Raw genomic sequence first — 19539 nt, 5'->3', positions numbered from 1 at the left:
CAGTCAATGTGTGTGACTGTGTTTGTGTGTAAGTATGTATGTATGCATTAGCATTGCGCGCACAGTTATGGGCAAACATATGGGGGATGTCTAAGTATGTATGACTATGTGTATGTATATATGCGTGTGTGTGTGTGTATGTGTGAGTGTCGACCCAAATATTGTTTTTTTAATTATTTTTTCATTTATTTATTATTATTATTATTATATTTTCACCATTTGATATGTGTTTTTTACCAGACATGGCATTAATGTTTATATAATATATGGTTATTGTTTGGCTCAATGAGAAAAACGAGTGCAACGAGTGGTGTGAGACATATATATAAATAATAGCAACAAAACAAAAATCATTTAAAGAGAAAAATAACAAAAAAATAAAATATAATATAATATATATATCTATTTATTGAGTGAAAAGTTATTTATGGGTTCAAAAAAACTTATATATATTTTTTGTACTTTTATTTTTTTAGTCTACATATATTATATATATAACTAAAACACACGCTAGCTAAATTAATTTATAACGATATTTTAATAACAATTTTGAAATAAAAATTATTATTTTTTTCTATGTTGTTCCTAATAATTATATTAATTGAAATTTATTACTTATTATATAATATATTTATAATAATACTCTTAATAATAATAATAATAAATTTAGTATTATAGTGTATATAAATTATATAATCGCTTTTATAATGTTCTAATAAAAAAATTTTATTTTTCAACTAATAGATGTCATGAAAATAATATTATTTTTTGATTTATATATATTACTATTAATTGAAATTACAAAAAAAATAATAATAAATAAATTTCTAATAATTTAATATCTAATAAAAAAAATTATAAAAATATCATTAGTTGCCTAGTTAAAAAAGTTTTTATTATTAAGTTTTATAACTATTACAAACCAATATATTCAAAAAATAAAACTAATAATAATAACACTGTAATAATGATAATAAAAATGTAAAAATTATGAAATCATGGGGTCGTTAAACGGTTATCAGACTAATTAACCCCTAATCTAATCGCCCAATCAATTGTGTTTTATTTATTGTTTTTGTGTGATTGAAACATATGTGAAATATTTGAAACATTTTTAGTTGTTGTTTATATGATACGATATATTATAATAATAAACCGTACATAAATGTGATGTAAATTATACGTAACTAATAGTGTATATAATTAGATGATAACAATTATTTAGTAAATTGATGATAATTTTTGTTTTGAAAAAATATGATTTCACATGTAATAACGTCAATAATATTTAATAAATAATAAATATACTGTTATATATTAACTTTTTTTTGAAATTATTCATAATAAATATAATTAACTAGTTATATTTTAAAATTTTTATCCTAAAATAAAATTTTAAATTAATATGCTAATATAATAATAAAATAATAATAAGATTTTGGGATTTATTATTTCAATATATAATTCATGGGTAAATCTAACTCAACAAAACAATACAATAGCTTTATGATTTAAAAATATTAATAGTTATTTTTATCAATGTAATTTATTCATAAAATAATTATTTACCTAAAAACTTGCTAAATAATAATTTTTATTGAAAATAGCATTGAATGTATAGTTATAGACTTTTTTTTAATATTGGGTTATATTGAGAATCAATGTGTGGGTGCTTTCATTGGGATTAATGACATTTTTATTATAATGATAATAATAATAATCAAAATAACTGTTAATAATAGCGATATTGAAGCAAATTATATATATATATATATTAATTGCTTTAATATAAGATGAATATAAAGCAATATTTATGTATATAGTATTTATTTTTATAAATATAAGTATTGAGGAATATTTTTTTATATTATACAAAAAATATAGTGCAATAAATTTTATTTATGAGAAATAAATTAGATTTTTTTAAAGAAAAATATTATAAAACGGTTTTATATAATAAATTTTATTGATATATATAAACTATATGAAACTATCTATATTTAGGTAACTATAAATTTTAATATTGGATACTGACATAAATATATTAATATATATTTATGGGAAATATATGAAAAATATTTTAGTTTTTTTATCACGAACTCCTGAAAGGAGTACGTATCTGAATTCTATATGTCCTTCCGTCCTTCCGTCCGTCCGCTTTTTATTGAATTTTTAAATTTTGACTTCAGATTTGAATTAAGCATCAAAAATAAGGTATAGGGGATCAGCATTAAAATTTTGATATCTCATTGGGAACATAGAGAAAATGGCGGCCAAAGTGAAAAATTTAGGTAAAAATTTTTGAGTATAGATTTGAATAAAGCATCAAAAACAAGCATAAAAAATATGGTTTAAAATTTTGATATCTCTTCGGGAACATGGCCGCAAAAGTACAAAAAAAAGAAATTAAATTTGAAAGTAAAAATTTGAATAGAGCATAAAAATAGGTAAAGAATATCAGTATTAAAATTTTGATATATAATCAGAGGTTTTAGAAAATCCATAAAATATAAGTAACAAAAAAAATATATTGAGATTATAAAAAAAGTTTAGAAAAGTCAAAAAATATATGAGTAATACAAACAGTACTAAATATTCAGAGATTATAGAAAAGAACAAAAATATATAAGTAATACATACAGCCAGTCATGAGGAGCAATTGACACGCCACAGATCATATTAGTGCTAAATATGTAAAGGTGAATTTGTGAATTTTTATTTAAAAAAAAATATTGTTGAGACATAACTTGACAGTGACATTGATTTAATAAAAAAATTTATTCCAAATAGTAACATTTAGTATATAATTATTTATTACCATAACAATATTTATTTATTAAAATAAAAAATTCAACTCTATGATTGGATTATGTTCAATTGCTCCTCATGACTGCATACAGCATTAAATATTCAGAGGTTATAGAAAAGAACAATAATATATGAGTAATACATACAGCACTAAATATTCAGAGGTTATAGAAAAGAACAATAATATATGAGTAATACATACAGCATTAAATATTCAGAGGTTATAGAAAAGAAAAAAAATATATGAGTAATACATACAGCATTAAATATTCAGAGGTTATAGAAAAGAAAAAAAATATATGAGTAATACATACAGCACTAAATATTCAGAGGTTATAGAAAAGAACAATAATATATGAGTAATACATACAGCATTAAATATTCAGAGGTTATAGAAAAGAACAATAATATATGAGTAATACATACAGCACTAAATATTCAGAGGTTATAGAAAAGAACAATAATATATGAGTAATACATACAGCATTAAATATTCAGAGGTTATAGAAAAGAAAAAAAATATATGAGTAATACATACAGCACTAAATATTCAGAGGTTATAGAAAAGAACAATAATATATGAGTAATACATACAGCAATAAATATTCAGAAATTATGAAAAAGAACAAAAAAGATGGTCATAATTAAGAAAAAACAGTCATTATTAAAATTTTAAAATGAATCTTATTGGCTAATAAAATTTTAAAAATAGTATAAATAGAGTTGTAATTTTAAGAAAATTTCAGTTAATTTCATTTTAATGAAATGTGAACATTAGTGAACAGAAATTACAATAATGTAATATTAATAAAAAAATTATATTAATTTGTTTTGTGTAATAAAAAAAAATTTTAAAAGTGCAAAACTAAGATTTTATTTTAATAAGAATAAAATTTTAAATATTTAGTTAAATATAATAAGTTAAGTTATGTAATCACGAACTCCTGAAAGGAATATCTTTAAGAACGTATATAAAATGGCGGCCAAAGTACAAAAATTTTAAAATTAATATTTAATACTTAGATTGGAATTAAACATTAAAAATAAGTTATATGAAATTAGCAAACAAATTTTTATATCTTAAATAAAATAGATAAAATAAAGCTTGAGTTAATACTCTTTAAATTTAAGTTATATTTATAGTAAAAATAATAATATATTTTAGTTATTTGATACTCTCTATGAATTGTTTGAGTTTATTTTGTCCTACTGTCATTTGATACCCCACATTACTAAGGTTGAATTTATTTTTTGCATATTTAGTCATTTGATACTCTATATGAATTGTTGTTTATTTTTTTATACTGAATCATATGATACCCCACATGACTAAAGTTTAGATTATTCTGTCATAATGAGTTATTTGATACCCTACATGGCTATAGTAAAGTTTATTTTTTTATACTGAATCATTTGATACTCCACATAACTAAGGTTGTTTATTTTTTGCATACAGTCATTAGATAACCTATATGAATTGTTGAGTTTATTTTGTCATACTGAGTCATTTGATACCCCATATTACTAAAGTTGAGTTTATTCTGTGATACTGAGTGATTTGTTACTCCACAATGTGGAGTCCACATCCATGTCATACTTAATCATTCGATTTTAATTTAATTTTTAATTTGGATTAGGAGTTCGTATGGAAATGCTTTCTAGCATTCTCAACTGGTTTTTACTCTTTTTTCGATACACTAAATAAACTATAAATTTTGAAAAATCATTTTCTTGTTATTATTATTACTATTACTTTATCGACGATCAATGATTATGTGATTTATATGATTTTATTATTATTATTATTAAATTTAGATTTTTGAAAAAATAATAAATATAGTGACGTAAATATCACGTTGAATATAATTATTTTTAATAAATTAGTATTCAATTTTTTTTGTAAAAATATAATTTTTTGTTATCGAATTTACAAAATAAATTTTTAAAAATATTTTTTTTAATTTTGTATATAACTAATTTAATAAATATAAAATATATACAAATATAAGTCATATAAATACAAAACAGTATATATATCACATCTAATCTATTATTAACTATTAAAATACTATTATAAGATCTAATCAAATTAACTTATTATTATTACATTAGTATTAGTAATAAATTTATGATATTAGTTTTCAACAACAAAAAAACAATATAACACTCAAAAAAAAATAAATTTAAATTCTTATTAAAAAATTTGAAAAAATTACGCGCGTTAAGTAACATACAAATAAAAACAAACAAACATAAATTAACTAGATAACCCCCTCCCCTCCCCACCCACCCACTCCCGCACCCACACTAACCTCTTTATCCTGTTGTGTGGCTCCGGCCAATAAATAATAAAACACGTGATAGTTTCGTTCGCTTTTTACTTGGCTAACAATACGTGATTTTTCCAACAAATATTTTTGTACAACAGCGCCGTGAACCTGGCCATTTTCCTTATAGTTAACCTGGATAAACTTGCCAAACCTTGATGAATTATTATTGTGTTTGGTTTTGGCGTTACCAAAGGCTTCCAGTACTGGACCGGCGCCCAGTATGGTCTGTTCGACACCCGATCCGTGAGTACCCTTTTGGGCCAATGCTGTCAAATGATGGAGCAATAAGTTGGTCGACTCGGTCTTTCCCGATCCCGATTCACCACTGATGACAATACACTGATTGGACTGTTTCTTAAGCATTGCCTGTTAATCACATTTTTAAAAAAATTATTAAAAATTAATCCAAAAATTATTATTAATTATATTGAATTTTTATAGAATAGAAAACAATTAGTATATAAGTAAAATAAATAAAATAAAATTTTTATTATATAAATTTACCAATAATATTGAACTTATATTTAGATTAATAAATTATTTAAACTGAATCGTTTTACATTATATTGCAATTAAAGTTAGTATAATGCATATTTTTTTTTTAAATGAAAATTGTTTTATATTTTAATTATATATAATAATAATAATACTGTAACTAAATTTAATAATTAATGACAAGTCATACTATACTACTGTATATACAAATAGTTTAACTAATAATAAATATTAATCTAAATTTATATTTTTAAAAACAATTATAATTTTTTTTTGTCTTTATCATTGTCTTAATTACCGGTAATTATGATTTTATTATATCACTAATGTATATGTATTTATGGTCTCAAATTAGTCTAATTTTAGCATTTTTGCTGTCATTTACAATTAAATTACTATTTTTTTGTTGGTGTGGTATATCAAATGATTATCTGATGGACACACAGACATAGATAGAGAGAGAGAGAGAGAGAGAGAGAGAGTCTGTATTACAGAGAGACACACCACTCACACACATACCTGATAGGCGGCGTCGGCGATGGCAAAGATATGAGGGGGCAGTTCACCCAAACGTCGGTTTTGATATAACTGTACATATTTTGGATTATAGATCGGATAAAATTTGAATGGATTAACGGCTATCAATATGGAGCCCACGTAGGTATAGATGTGGCCCTTATCGAAACGTGCCTAGATCAAATTTAAATAATTAATTATTAGTTTTTTTTAAACAATTTTTAAAAATTATATATAATCAATAATTGGTAATTAGATTTTTTTTTAAATATTAAATTGGGATAATTGATAATTGTAATATAATAAATGTATTTTAGTTTAATTATAATTATTTTTTATAAAAAAATAATTTATTTAAATATTTTTATATAATTTAACTTAAATTATCTTTATATTTTGATTATTTTTATTTTTAAATTAAGTTTACTAAATAAAAATTACTCTCAAATTTTGTATTTATTGTACTAATATGTTACTAAAATTAAAATATAATAATTTGGAATATATTATTAATTACAAAAAATAAAAAAAATTATAACATTAACCTTTGAATTAATGTTTTATGCTAATTACAAATTTATAATTATTATTATTATTATCATTTTTATAATTATATAATTTTTTGAAATTAAAAAATTTTAGTTTCAATTGCATAATTAAAATAAAATTTTACTATCAATTAATGTAATTATTATTATTAATGATTTAATGATTGGCCAATGTATTAATAATACAGTACTAATAATTTAAATATTTATTTTATAAAATTATCAATTAAATCATAAATATAATCAGTATTTTCTAAACATATTTTTTTTAAACTAATCATTATTTCAAAATATATAGTTATTTTTTTCTCGACAAAAAAAGTTAGTTATTGTTGTGTTAGATAAAAAAAATCTGTAAATTTTGAAAAACACATGTGATTTTATATATATATATATTCATTCAACAAACGCTATACTTTTTTATCGTCTAATCTGTTATTTACAGTCCAATAGACGCCTAATCCTCCTCTCAGTCAGAGTCAGTTAGTATACAAATGTGTTTTTAATTAGATCCACACTATCACTAACACACACACACACACACACGTTATACAATAGTTACGATCGTATTAATTATGTGGATTGTGTGTGACATTATTGGTTATATACATATATACAGTAAATAATATATACTATATATACACCAGTGTGTATGTACTCTCAATTAATATACCCCTCAATAGGGTATCTAAAAATAGTGGCGCGAACCGGATTATATTAAGTTACACACAAATAAAGCATTTATATAATTTTATATACATATATATATTATATATATTTATTAGGCTAATTTATATATGTAAAAAATATCATATACAGTTTATATATATAGTATATATTATATACAAATGTAAAAGTAGTAATTCACACACACATATATATATATTTTTTAAATCGCTAAAATAGTAATCAACAAATTTGCACCCCATTCATACCATTGAAAATACACTTTTAAGCTATTTATTAACAACTATTAAGCTTTATATAAAAATAAATTGTATGAATTTAATATCATACATGTACAATATATAAATATATATTGAATTGTTAAAATAAGTAAATGTAAATTTATGTTATTTTTGAGCAACAATGAACTCATTTGTTAATTGTCGATCTCGTTAATTACCAATTTATAAATATATATATACATTGTTTATACAATAATATCTACAATATATATATATATTTCTAGTGTAATCAATGGAGTGAATAAATAAAATATTTAAAAAAACGCTACTCATATTAGTCAGTCATTGAGTTATAACATATTAATTATAAATACCGTAAATACACTATAGTATATACTATATATACAGTCAATCACAAAATTGGTGAACGAGGTTTTTTAAGTATAACTAAATAATTAAAACAAATAAATAAAATATATTTTATACTATAGTGAGGTTTGATGGAACCGATATATTAATATAGGTTTTGGAAAAAGTTTGGAGCCTGGTGATTTTAGAATCAAAAATTATCATATCTCTAAAACTATAATAGATATTTGAAAAATTTAAATTGGATATGAAAAGTATTAAAAAATAATTGGACACGTGTTTCAGGATTTTTAAAAAAATTAATCAATTATTTAATAATAATTTTTTAAAAATTATAATATTGCAAATTTATAACTATTTTTATTTATTTTATAGTTAGAAGAGATATTTAAAAACATTTTTTTCAATAATTTTTTAAAATATTTTTTTCTATTTATAATATTTAATAATAAACAAGTTTTTAAAGATTATAAAATTATTATATTTATTATATAAAACTAATGTTATTTAATGGAAATTTTAGTGAAAATAGAATATATTAATATTTTGTATGTCCGCCTTCGTTATCGATGACTTGTCTCAGTCTATTTGGCATTGAATTGATGAGACGAATAAAATACTGGCGATTCTCTGATAATGTTAGGTGAGCATTCATCAAAACCGTCCAGAGCTCATCCTTATTGCAAATCATTGGCTTTTCTGCTCGTGCCATATGCTTAAGCATTCCACCAACATGCTCAACTGGATTGAGATCTAAAAATATTTTATAAATATTTAATTTTTATTAATTTTTAGTTACCTGGAGAACATGGCGGGTGTGGCATCACAAGGTCTTCAGGATTACCCAGACCACTTTCTTGGATCCATTGTTTTACATAATTGCTGTTATGTGCCGGGTGATTATCGTGAAGTAAAAGAAAATTTCCCTCTTCAAAGTGATCATTAATGTAGTGAAGCAAATATTCCTCCAAATATTCCACATACTCTTCTTTGTTGAACTTATCAACGCGTTTAATTGGACCCAAACCATAAAATGAAAACCTATTAAAAATTATAATTATAATATTTAATTAGTATTATAAAATAATTAAAATTATATTTATAAATGTTAGTAATTATTCATACGAAGCGATAAATCCAAATGTTTGTCGTGTATTACGAGTGGTTACAGTGATATTATCATTGGCGAAACGTTGTCCTCGTTGCCGATAAACATAGATTTTCCCATTATCACTGGTATCAATGCCAAACTCATCTATAAATATCACTCGGGACCAGTCATCAAATGTCCAATTGATGAAATCATTAGCGTAATTCAATCTTTTGTTGCGATGATACTCCGTTAGTCGCTGTTTAACAACCGCAACACACCTATTAATGCCTATTAAATAAAAACAAATAATAATAATTTTTATTTTTTTATATGATATACCTTTTTCATTAAGTCTTCGATATAACGTCATATTAGAAGCAACTGAAATGCGTTCATTCAATGACAACCCCTCTTGTTGTCGCCATTCTGTTAATGGTTCAAATCTATGCTCGAGGGCTGATTCAGCAATCAATTCGTCGTCTTCTACTGTTGTGATACGAGGACGACCAGATGATATGGGTTTGAGTAATGGGATGTCGTCCTCATCCATTTTTCTCCATCTTTTGAATGTTGAAAGACTGATGTCTTAATAAAAAAATTATTAATTAATTTAATTAAAATTATATTATTAATAACTTACTAATCCGATGCATTATCCTATTCATTGTTTCTCCGGTTGCACGAAATCTAACAAACTTTCTGAATTTGATCTCAGTTTCGGCTGAAACATGTGATAAAGACATGATTTGTGATCACTTGTAAAACAAATTGAAAAACAATCACAGTTTCAGTTAAACAATGTAAACAAAGATTGAGTCAACAATAATTGTGTTTGTATTCATTCATTAATTATATCATTCAGTTACTACATCATTCATACATTACGTTTATTAATTATAAATTTGCAATATTATAATTTTTAAAAAATTATTATTAAATAATTGATTAATTTTTTTAAAAATCCTGAAACACGTGTCCAATTATTTTTTAATACTTTTCATATCCAATTTAAATTTTTCAAATATCTATTATAGTTTTAGAGATATGATAATTTTTGATTCTAAAATCACCAGGCTCCAAACTTTTTCCAAAACCTATATTAATATATCGGTTCCATCAAACCTCACTATAGTATAAAATATATTTTATTTATTTGTTTTAATTATTTAGTTATACTTAAAAAACCTCGTTCACCAATTTTGTGATTGACTGTATATATTAATAATAATTAATGATGCATAAATTGCAATTAATCATAGTCAATTATTTTATACAAACATATTTATATATTATTATATAAGTCTCTCTCTCTATGAAATTTATATTTATATATATTGCATGTTTGTTGTTAATTTTTTCATCACAAAAATAAACAAATGACAAAATAATTTATTTCTATATAAACAATATACAGTACTGTATATATAATTTATATATATATATATATATATATTCAAACAAACACACACACGGTTTATAATATATTACTTTTTTTTATTAATATACAGTATAAAAAATTTACATTGTAATAACATATATATTAATATTGATGTACTAATTTGTTTGGAGATAGCTTTATTAAAATGTAATAAATAAAATAAAAATACAAAATATTTTTTTTTCTTGATGTAAGTTATATCGTTTATTAATAAAAATATTATTTGATAAATTATACTTTATGAATTTATAATATATATTTATAAAAAAATATTATATTAGTAAGTGAGTGGGTGAGAAACAGAGAAAGAGTGTGTGTGTGTGTGAGTGAGTGAGTGAGAGAGAGAGAGAGAGAGAGATATTGTGTATAACGTGAGAGTTAATTAAGTTACTTAACAAAAAAAAACATTTTTCGAGAGAGAGAGAGAGAGAGAGAGAGAGAGAGAGAGAGAGAGAGAGAGAGAAATACATAACTGTATAAATAAAATAAATATATATTGTTTAATGAAAATCTCTGTCGACTAATTGGTTTACCGTAAAGGACTACCTGTGCTCTTACAAAATACAGGAAGTAACCAGTGGTTAGAAAAAAGAGAGTTTGTATACGAAAAAAATTGAAATTAAATACTAATATAAAAATGTATATATATTTATATATTATACAGAGTGTTGTGGATAGTTATATACCGCAATACAATGGTATCTTAATAGTAGTGCATTTACACTGTTTAGCAATTTATAAGTCCAACACCATCACCAGAAAAAAATAAAGTAATTATAATAGCATTGCATTTGTTATGTAATATTTTTTTTAACTATATTATTATTATTATTATCATGATTATTATTATTAAATTATTACTATTCCTTATTATAATTGAAAATAATTATAATATATTGATATATATGTCTGTATTTTATTTAGATCACTACAATTTAATCATTTTTTAAATAATAAAATTCTACCACTAAATATATTTTTGTGATAAATATATGAATATATATACTGTATATACTGAACAATATTATCAATTATAACTAGAAAATATGTAAATATCAACAAAAAATATTAATATTACACCATTAGTTTACGGATTATTACCAATAAGTTATGTGTTACACCATTAAAATAATTAAAATATATTATAATAATTATTGTTATTAACATTATTGTTATTTTCTATGTTATAATAGTTATTATTTTGTTTTTAAAATAAAACTAATGATAATAAAAATAAAATTTAAAAATCCTAGAAAATTAATTTAATACAATTAATTATTTAGCTTATATCGTATAACTGTAACATATTTATAGTACCGTAAATAACTAAGATATATTAATATATAAAATTAATTATAAAAAAATAAATTTGATAAACAATTAATATGATATTAAAAAAAATATAAATAAAAAAACATAACTCAATAATGCTTAACACATTTTTTTATATAGTTATAGATGCATGCAAAATTAATTATTATAACATTTTAGGCCAAAATAATCATCAGTATTTTTTTCGTACACATAATTTTTTGTTGTAGAAATAGGAAAAATAACATTATTATTCAATTTAATAATTTATGGATAATTTAGTAGTAATGCAATTTTTTCACATGTATAAATTTATATATAGCTTCTTATTGTATTATCAAATAATTATATGTATGTATTTATGTGTGTGTGTATGTGTGTGTGTGTATGTGTGTGTGTATGTGTGTGTATGTATGTATGTATGTATGTATGTGTATGTGTATGTGTGTGTGTTCACCATAATGTAACAAATTATAGTTTAATGATAATTGTATTTATGACTTGAATGTGTTACACATTGCACACAATTTTCATTCATTATTTTTTTTTACAATTATTATTGCTATAGTTGTTGTTAAAACTCATAGCACATTATATAATAATTTTGCTATAATTTTGTTTTCATTGTATTTTTTATTATTATTATTTATGTATGTGAATGTGAATTTTTAAAATATCATTTATCCTCTTAATATCATTAAATATTTTTCATATGTGTGTACAACAAAACTTTGTACAGTAAAATCATAAATATTTTTATTTTTGTAGAAAAAAAAATTATAATTATAAAATTTATTGATGTGTTGTGAAAATTTTTTAAATGATAATTTAACTACAGTAGTATATATATATACTATACCCCCCAAAAAATGTACGGTAATTGTAACCATATGTCTATCAACACATCACAACACAATTTAGATATTTTGTCCAAAAATAAATGAAAAAATAAAATAAAAACACAGTTTAAAAGCTAAAAATATTTTTGTTTTTCTCTATCTCAACGACCATAAAAACAGTTAGAAAAATAGTCGTTCCCTCAATAGTTTTATGTCTGTCCCGACATAAATATATACACTTTCATGGTTATGGTATTTCCTTTATGTGTGTGTGTGTGTGTCTATAGTATATTATATGTCTATATATGTGTAAGCATTTTTTAAAAATTTCAAGTGAAATATATGGATAATTGTAATTACTATATATATACACACACACATAATATATATATATATATATATATATATGAATATAAATATGAATATAACTGATATATTATACCGTATCTAACTTTACCATAATGTTAACATAACTGTTAATAAATAATTACAGTTATATTGTACTTATAAACAAAAATATTTCATTATTTTTTTAAAAAAAATAATAATTTAGTGCTTATTATAAGAATTGACATTTAAATAAAATAGATTAAAAATATTTTGAACAAATGTCAAGATTAATGTTAATTAAAATAAATGTTTTTTTAAACAAAAATCATATATAAGATAAAAATTACTATTTAGAAACAAAAAACATTTAATTAAACATCTAAAAAAATAAAAATCAAATTTTAACTTTAAAATTATGAAATCATTATATATATACAGTATATATTCAAAATATTTATCAAATAATAAATTATAATAAATATCTAATTCTACAAATGGTATTTGACAATTAAATTTTCATTTTACAAAATAATAATAATAATAAATTTCACAAAACAACAATAAATTCAATCAATATATAAAAAATAGGATAAATAAAATTTAATATTAATATACTATACAAACTCATGAAACAACCAAAATAATACAGTAATATACTGTAATAATAATAATAATAATAAATGATGATGGTTAGATCAACAACAACAAAATGTTTTTAAAATAAAACATTTGTGTTGAAAAACAATTGTATTTCAATCAACATAAAAGCATTTTTAAAAATTTTTATTATTGTTGATGTTATTATGAGTTTTTAGTGAAAAAGTTTGATGAAAAATATCTAATATTATATAGCTTTTGGATACAATAAGTGTATATAAATTTTATGTATTGTATTGTAAAAATAACAATACAATACAATACAATAAAGTGAAAATTGAAAACATCAATAATATTATTGTGTGCAAGTTTGTGTGTGTAGGGTAAATTAATACAATATAATATAGATGATAATATATATCACAATTTTAGCAAGGACATTTAATACAGTACATATATATATATGAGTTTGAAATGAATGTATACTGTATATTGAACCGGCATTTTTGTAGTGAATAACTAACTGATTGAATACAAAAATGTGTTTTACATATACTATACAAATGTATATCCGTTTATTGGCAGAGAGAGAGAGAGAGAGAGAGAGAGAGAGAGAGAGAGAGAGAGAGCTAATAAACCTTAAAATTATTATTAATATTATTATTATTATTAATTTTGTAATTTATTAAAAGCATACTAATATCTACAGTATTATTATTAGTGCTATTGTTGTTGTTGTATTTTTTGGGGAGAGAGAGAGCAATTATAATCGTTATTAATAATGTAAATAATAAATGATAACAACAATTATAATTACTGTAGATATTTTTATATTAATATAATAATTAACTTTAAATATTATTCAAAAATTCAAAACACACAAAACAAACATCATGAAAAAACAACAACAAATTATTTTCATATGTGTTTTGTCTAAAATTTGTTTTTACACATAAGAAAGTAAATTAAAACAAAAATAACAATTAAATAAATAAATATTCTCAATTATATTAAACATATAATTTCCTATTCACACAATTTTATTATAATTTACATTAGTTTTAAAAATATTTTTTCAATTTAATAAAAATGTTTTTACATTATATTTATTTTAAATACAATCTCTCTCTCTCTCTCTCTCTCTCTCTCATACATACACACATAAGGGATTATATAAATAATTTTATATAAAAGTTTTGCTAATGCAAATAAAAAACATATATACAGTATATTTATATAACATTAAAATTATAATAAAATAGATAAAATCCTATTTACAACATTTATTGTAAATATATTGAGTAATATAATAAAAAAAATAGTAATATATTTATTGTGTCACAAAATAACACCTCCAATGTGTGATCTTAGATAACAAATATTTACTTTAAATGTAATAATAATAATAATAATAATATCTACTATAGATTAAATAAGTAATAAAATTGTATGATGTATCTATATTATTTATTATTGTCAATATCAATTTTATTATTTAGAGTGAAAATATATTAAATTAAAAACAACAAAAAATAGATGACAATAGTTAAATTGTTATTGTTTCTTAAATCAATTATCATCAAGGTGATACAGTTTTTTATCTATTATAATATACACACGATTACATATTTTCTTGATTTAAATCTCTAATAAAATATTTCAATTGTTTTTTTTGTTTGTTATTATTTTGAATGACATTTAAATAATAAGCAAAATATAATTAAATTCTATGAACAATATTTACAATAATATAATTGTGAATTGAATAAAATTAATTTAATAGTTAAGGAAAAAAATCAAATTGTTATAAATACTGTATATATCTAATTGTATTAACAAAATAGAAAAACAAGTTAAATGATAATAAAATATCTAAATTGTAAAAAAAAATTAGTTTAAATGATACTAAACAAGAATGTAATATATATTTAAATTTCTAATGTATTAAATAATTTTATTAATCTAACCTTTTTTTCCTTCACACATAAGATATCATATTTAAATTTATGATATATTTATGCAATATTAATGTTGCGATATTTAATTATATACTATTTAAATAATAAGTACAATATAAATCTATACATATAAATGTTTAAGCAAGTTAAATGTGAGAAATAAATATATAAACAAGTTAGTCTAACAATAATAGTATCATCAAATAATCATCATAACTATACAATATTTTTTTTGTGTGTTAAAACTAATTTAATTTAATAGTTTGATATTAACAACAACAAAATTATAACTTAAAGTTATTTTGTAGAAAAAAAATAATTTAACTTTTTTAATTATTTGTAATTAATTTTTGTTGTTAACAAGATATAACAATACAATACTATTGTAAATTTTGCAAAAATCAACAAGTCTAATTTTATCACACACATAGACACCAAATGCATAGACAAACACATTGTTTTAAAATTCAAAAATTGTACAAATATACATGTCTAAAATTATAAATTTATTTATTTTTTTTAAATTTTATAATTATGTTATAAATATATAACACACATTCTAATGATATAAATAAAAATAAATAAAATTTTTATAAAAAAAATCCATTAACTCAAGATCATGATAAATTATTATATTTTTGTTGTTGGTTGAAAATTACATATACACAGACACACATATGTATTTTTCAATTTTTTTTAAAAGCTTATAAACAATATATAAACACATTTTTGAATTTTAATTTTTTTTTCGGTGATATATACAGTATATACAATATTTTAAAATGTGTGATGCATTTCTATTAATAACATAATTAAAAATACTTATATACTTTTTTTTATAAATAATAAAAATTATTAGGTTTGTTGCAAATAACAAATACATACATATATACACACATACATTACTAACACACACACACAGTGAGACATATAGAAATTAATTTAATTAATTTTCTGGTTATAGTCCAAAAATGCAATAAAATAATAAAAACAAATATTATTTATACATAGTGTGTGTGTGTGTGTGTGTGTGTGTCTATGTGTGCGATAATAATATTTATTAATATACTAATAATAAATACCAGCTGGTTTATTTATATAAAATTTATAACTTATATTCAATCAATGATTTTCATAAGTAAAAGTATTTGTATGTATAATCAATAATAATAAGTCAAATTATTAATATATATATAAAATAAACTATAATTTTAATTGACATATATTTCATGTATAAATATAGTATAACTGTATGTAAATGACATATTTTCTATTTAAACACTAATATTTTTATTAACATTATTATTAAATATATAAATATAAATCTTAAGTATACATCACACACACACATACATACACTACACAAAAAAATTTACTGTAAATAACATTATTATATATGAATTGCTGACAGAGACGGTATGGATAATATTAATTATGCATATTTTGTTTTTATTAAAAATAATAATAATAATAATAATATTGCAATAATAATATTAACTTGAATTTGAATCAAGTTTATTTTTATAACATTTGCCAACAATTTTATTTATATATATATAATACTGTATATATAAACTTTATAAACACACATAACATAACTATCAGTGAAAATACAACAGAGTATATAATTATTATTATAAAAATAAAACCAAAACTTTTAAATATAATTATAATAATAATACTGTATTATTATTATCAAATAAAATTGTTTGTAATTATTATTATTATTATTCAATACCAGTAAACAAAATAACAATTATCAAAAAAATTTAGTGATGATTCATTTTTGAAATGTAATCAAACAAAATTGTTTAATTAATTAATTATTTATTTAATAAAATTAATTAATAACTACATGATAAAAATCGTGTATTTTACTAAAAATAACATTTGTTAGACAATTATATATATATATATATAAATTATTTATTAACTTAACTGATCTAGCTTATTATTATTAATTGAGCTTACATCATGATTAACTAGACTTTATATATATTTACTGTTAAAGTACAAAATATATTTTTATTGAGAGATGATAACGATTAAATGATAACCTCAATTGTTTTTATTAAATAATTATAAAATTATTATATAATATAACCATTTATGTCATAATAAGATCAACTTATTAGATTAGTACTGTATATATTAATAATTTTAAGTATATGTATATTTTTAAATACTTGTATAAGTAATAATTGTCAAAATGTAAAATAAATAAATAAATATAAATTTTATAAGGTGGCACTTAATTAATAAAATAATAAAAATATTTTTTCAGCTCACATTGAAATTACATAAAAATATTTAATTAATTAAAAATAAAACAAAAATCTTATTACATAACAAAAATTATTAATAATATTAAATGTTGTTATAAAGTTTTTAAATATTATTATTAATAATAATAACTCTTAAATATAATTATTATTAGTTTTTAAGGAGATATTACAAAACATTACAACAAAATATAAATAAAATAAATAGTAATAAACAAATAATGAATATAATCTCATTAACTTAAATTAATTTAAAATTAAAAAACTAAATTAATTATCTAAATAATTGTTATTTAATATATATAAATAATATAAATTATTACAGTTATCTAATTAAATAAATAACTATTGTTTAGATAAATAAATAATTAATTAATAATTAATTAATTATTAATTAACTAAATAATTATAATCAATCGATCAATCAATCAATCAAATGTACTGTAAAAACATTGGCCCATAGATTACCACTATGTTTGATATGTTATCATATACTATGCTATCCTATGCTATCCTATGCTATACTATCTATATATCAATCAACTTATTGTGTGGTTAGATAGCGGGTGTCGGGATCGGGTATCGCGCGGACACATAATGAAAGACATTAATTAAAACATACCTTCAAATTGTCGAGCAGTGTCTGTTCGGTGAGATCGGGCAGTTGGCACAGATCGGGATACTCCCTATCCCTCGGCTGATAGAGAAATCGTAGAAAATAGTCGCGGATCAGCTTATCATTGGTATCGGTCCACGACAACGACCAGTTCATTGTCTGCATTTTACGGCGCAAACAAAACTTATAGTCAGCGGCCGACGCCTTTGGCCACAACAACTGCAAGGCCACCGGGTATTCGCCAGCGGCCAGTCGTCGCTCTTTACAATCCTGGCCGCCGGCACTGTCGGCCATAACTTCGGCCAATTCATAGCACGGACCGTCTTTGATGAGCAGTTTTTCGGCAATACAGTCGACAATTTCTTCGGCAGTCGTTGTCTTCGAGGCCTCAATACTCAGGGCTTCGTACAGTCGCGACAGTGAACCGACGTATACCTGTAGGACATACCGTTCCTGATTACCGCCACCGCCACTACCGCTACTACTGCCGGCCATTGTATGTGTCAGTTGTCTGTCCACTCACTGATGATATGACGACTTTGGTCTTCTTCGTGGACGTCGTCAGTGGCGGCAGAGTTGCGAAGTAGTTGTCTGTACGACGGATCAGCTATTGTGTGGCCGGTTGTCGTCGTTGTCGATGTCGATGTCAACGATGTGTCAAAAATAATATGATTGAAGCGATGGTTAGGTTTTGATTATTAGGTGTGTGTCTAAAGTGTTGTGTTATGTTAGACACGGCATTATAGTTAGTCAAAGTAATTGTGTGTTTCATTCAAATGGTTTATTAGTACTGTATATAAACACACACTCATACTCTCTGTGTGTGTGTATAGATGTTTGACACAACTGTCTGTACAACTGTGTGTATATGTATGTGTGTGTTAGGGTATGTTCTCTCCCTTCCCTCCCTGTGCTCCCTCTCTAACCTCTCATCACAATTGAGTTGTGTGTGTAATAGTGTGTACATGTATTACACACTGTATTATATATGTTGTTGTTGTTAATATGGTGGCCATAGTTTTTCAACAGTTGCCATAAAATACAATTTTTTTTTACTTATAGTTATACAATACATGCGCTAAAGTTTGAGTATAAGTTTGT

General features: G+C 22.0%; 1 protein-coding gene across 1 annotated transcript in view; it reads right to left on the bottom strand.

The window, feature by feature from the left end:
* Nucleotides 1-19335, bottom strand: part of LOC128952670 (unconventional myosin-IXb-like) — a 30761-nt gene extending 11426 nt beyond the window's left edge. Inside the window, exons 1-3 of the mRNA XM_054298100.1 lie at nucleotides 18445-19335; nucleotides 6153-6323; nucleotides 5121-5504 (exon numbers count right to left, since the gene is read on the bottom strand). Of these exons, the coding sequence (XP_054154075.1) occupies nucleotides 5121-5504; nucleotides 6153-6323; nucleotides 18445-18933 (1044 nt within the window). The 5' untranslated portion in view covers nucleotides 18934-19335. The remainder of the gene's footprint in view (nucleotides 1-5120; nucleotides 5505-6152; nucleotides 6324-18444) is intronic.
* Between the last annotated feature and the right edge of the window lie 204 nt (nucleotides 19336-19539).

This window comes from Oppia nitens, unplaced genomic scaffold (assembly GCF_028296485.1).
Source record: "Oppia nitens isolate AA-2021 unplaced genomic scaffold, nextdenovo-longstitch-racon4-pilon3 scaffold1_pilon_pilon_pilon, whole genome shotgun sequence".
NCBI classification, from domain to species: domain Eukaryota; kingdom Metazoa; phylum Arthropoda; class Arachnida; order Sarcoptiformes; family Oppiidae; genus Oppia; species Oppia nitens.
Note: the sequence above shows the minus strand (reverse complement) of the source record. Positions and strands in the feature narration are given on the sequence as shown.